A 3,730-nucleotide genomic window follows, 5' to 3' on the forward strand; every position below is an offset into this window, starting at 1 on the left:
GGTCTCAGATTCCCCAGTTTGCAGCATATCTGGCGAAGGAGACACAAGTTGTGACCTTGATGGTTTCCTAATAATCTTTATTAAAACATGCAATTCTGAGCTTTTCATCTGGCAATGCTGTGCCTTCAGAAATAATCAGCAGGGGCACCATGATCTGGCTCAGCACATTAATTGATTCAGACTCAGGGACTCCTTAGGGGTTCATGGCTGCTTCTCTCTTCTGTCCCTGTCAGAGAAGCTAAGCAAGAAACTCAGGTCCTGAATACTACATTTACACAAGCTAAAAAGCAACAACTCTGCAATAAAATGCACCCATTATGAGCATATGTTTCAATACATTTTGACAAGATTTTGTACCTATATAGATAGCTGGCATGACAATCAAGACACAGAATACTTCTCCCTCCCTTGAAAGTCCCTCCTTGATATTTTACTGAGGTCTTTTTAAGTTCTCTAAGCTTGGCGTCTTATTTTTTTAATCATAAGATCATAGCACATGGTCCCATCATTTCATGGCAAATAGATGAGGAGAAATTGGAAACTAAAAGATTTTATTTTCTTGAGCTCCCAGATCACCACAGATGGTGACTGCAGGCATGAAATTAAAAGACTCTTGCTAACCTAGACAGCATATTAAAAAGCAGAGACATTACTTTGCTGACAAAGGTCTGTCTAGTCAAAGCTATGGTTTTTCCAGTAGTCATGTGTGGATGTGAGAGTTGGACCATAAATAAAGCTGAGCACCGAAGAATTGATGCTTCTGAACTGTGGTGTTGGAGAAGACTCTTGTGGTGCTGGAGAGTCCCTTGGACTGCAAGGAGATGAAACCAGTCAACCCTAGAGGAAATCAGTTCTGAATATTCATTGGAAGGACTGATGCAGAAGCTAAAGCTCCAATACTTTGGACACCTGATATGAAGCCTTGACTCATTGGAAAAGACCCTGATGCCGGGAAAGAATGAAGGCAGGAGAAGTGGGCAAGGGAGTATGAGATGGTTGGATGGCATCACCAACTTGACGGCAAGCTCTGGAAGTTGGTGATGGACAGGGATGCCTGGTGTGCTGCAGTCCATGGGGTCACAAAGAGTTGGACACGACTAATCAACTGAACTGAACTAAACTGGAAAATCATAAAAAAGCAAACTAAAACTACAGTGAGATACTGTTTTATCTTAATAGACTGGCAAAGTTAAGAACGTAAGTGCCAGGACTTCCATGGTGGTCTAGTGGTTAAGACTCTGGGCTTCTCCTGCAGGGGGCGCTGATTCTATCCTTGCTCAGGGTACTAATAAACCACATGCCAACTGGCATAGCCAAAAATTTTAAAAATTAGAAAGAACAGTACCAATTGAATTTTAGATGTGCAACCCTAGAAAACACACAACGGTTGTTGGGATTATTTATTTGGCATAATTTGGAAAGCATTTTGTCTTAGTATGTAAAGTTGACATGGTGACCCTAAGGCTCAATTTTTATACACGTGGGTATAGGGAAATATTATACCTTGGTATGTAAAGAAAGGTCCTGTTTGTACAGGAATGCAGTCCTGTTTCTACCAGCACCAAAATCTAGAGGAGAAAACTAGTGTACATTAACTCAAGAATGGATAATAAATTCTGATGAACTATTAATAATAAATGGAACCTTATAAATTAGTGATGGCTCATCGGGTAAAGAATCCACCTGCTTTTCAGGAGACACAGGAGACGCAGGTTGGACCCGTGGGTCGGGAAGATCCCTGGAGGAGGAAATGGTAACCCAATCCAGTATTCTTGCCTGAAAAACCCAGGGACAGAGGAACTTGGTGGGCTACAGTCCATAGGGTCACAGAGAGTCAGACACGACTGAGGGAATGAACAGTCATGCACATATTAGCAAAAGTAAATTATATAATTATCTGCCAAAACAATAATAATAAAGTATTATCATTTAAATTATTATATGAAATAATAATAAATTATCACAGACATAATGCTGAATAAAAAAATGACACAGAAAAAGTATAAACAGAATAAACACCTTAGATAAATTTCAAATACATAAAATACTGATTAGTATATAATTTACAGATTCTTTTATAAGTCTAAAACTGAAAATGGAAAGAAAGTGAGTAAAAACTTGAACTTTGGGATTATGTTTTCCAAGACCTGTAGAGAAAGAATGATAAAATCTAGAAAAATAACACAGGGACTTAAAAATTCTCAGAGAAAATCTGTCTCCTAAGCTAACAGTTTCAGCCTAGATGACTCGTTTTATTATTTCTCTAGATGCTTTATATATCCATCACAAATATTTCTTTTGTATTGTTCAAAATTTGGCTTATGAATATAAAATAGCTGCTCTAATGATTAGCAAGTCCATGGAAGCTATGACTGATGTATAGCAAGTTGTGTATTCCATTGCCTGAGAGGGAAGGGGGGAGGGGAGGAGGCAAACAGACAAGATAAGAAGCAAGTAAGTTATTGATGTGTAACTGATGTTTATTTTTTAAAGAAACGATTAAAGAGCAGAATCAGGAAAAGACTATGGAAGCAGTCTGAAATGCACACTAGTTGTTCCACCAGCTTCCCCTGCCCTCCCAGTCTATGAAAAGCTAGGCTCTCAAGTACATGGGGACTGTGATGACCACAGGAAGCCACCACGTCACAGGGAGGTGATGAAGGGGGATGAGGCGCCTGAGAGGAGAAGCCACGGCCCTGCTTCCTCCCCGAGCCAGCCATGTGCCTCGGCAGCCTGTGCTGTGTGGCTCTTTTACTCTGGGGAGCAGGTGAGGTGGATTTCTTGGCATCTAGATTCAGGACTTTCTCCTGCGGCTGCAAAATCAGGCTCCTTCAAGGGCTTTTTGTGAACTTTCTGTCTCTTTCCTCACAGGCTCCATGGACACTGAGGTCACTCAGAGTCCCAGTCATCTGGTCAAAGGAAAAGACCAGAAAGCCAAGATGGATTGTGTCCCCAAAAAAGGACATATCAATGTTTACTGGTATCGCAAGAAGCTGGAAGAAGCATTCGAGTTCTTGGTTTACTTACAGAAGCAAGACATTGTGAAAGATACAGCTGTGTTCAAACAGCGATTTTCAGCTGAGTGCTCCCAAAATTCGTCCTGCAGCTTGGAAGTCAAGTCCACCGAGGCAGCGGACTCAGCTCTGTATTTCTGTGCCAGCAGCCAGTCCACAGTGCAGCACGTCAGCTCTTCCTAGAACACAAACTCACCATGGACCCAGCTCAGGAAATCAGTGGTGTCGTAGGAGGGTAGGAACTAACAGAAACCCGCTTTGAGAGAGCATGAACCAGAAAGAAAAATCTGTAAATGGCCACACAGGATGAGCAGAAGGGGAGGTGGGAAACAGCTGGTGGGAACACAAACCCAAGGACGGGCAGGAAGCTGTTAGGGGTCTCAGATTCCCCTGGTTGCAGGGTATCTGGCAAAGGAGACACAAGTTGTGACCTTGATGGGTTCCTAATAATCTTTATAAGAAATGTAATTTTGAGCTCTTCACCTGGCAAAACTGTGCCTTCAGAAATAAGGATAATCAGCAGAGGCACCTTGATCACCTTGCTCAGCACATTAATTGATCCAGACCAGGGACTCCTTAAGGGTTCATGGCTGCTTCTCTCACCTGTTCCTGCCAGAGGAGCTGAGCAAGAAACTCAGCAACTCCCTAGGTCCTGAATACTACAATTACACACGCTTTAAAAGCAACAACTCTGCAATAAAATGCACCCAATTTGA

General features: G+C 42.0%; 1 gene segment (V, D, J or C); it reads left to right on the plus strand.

Annotated features, from left to right (window-relative positions):
- The first annotated feature begins 2,507 nt into the window (after positions 1-2,507).
- Positions 2,508-3,730, plus strand: LOC133072575 (probable non-functional T cell receptor beta variable 23-1). The segment is given in 2 exon segments: positions 2,508-2,767; positions 2,872-3,730. Coding segments are annotated over 2 exon segments (375 nt in total).

The sequence above is a fragment of the Dama dama genome, chromosome 18, assembly GCF_033118175.1.
Source record: "Dama dama isolate Ldn47 chromosome 18, ASM3311817v1, whole genome shotgun sequence".
NCBI lineage: Eukaryota > Metazoa > Chordata > Mammalia > Artiodactyla > Cervidae > Dama > Dama dama.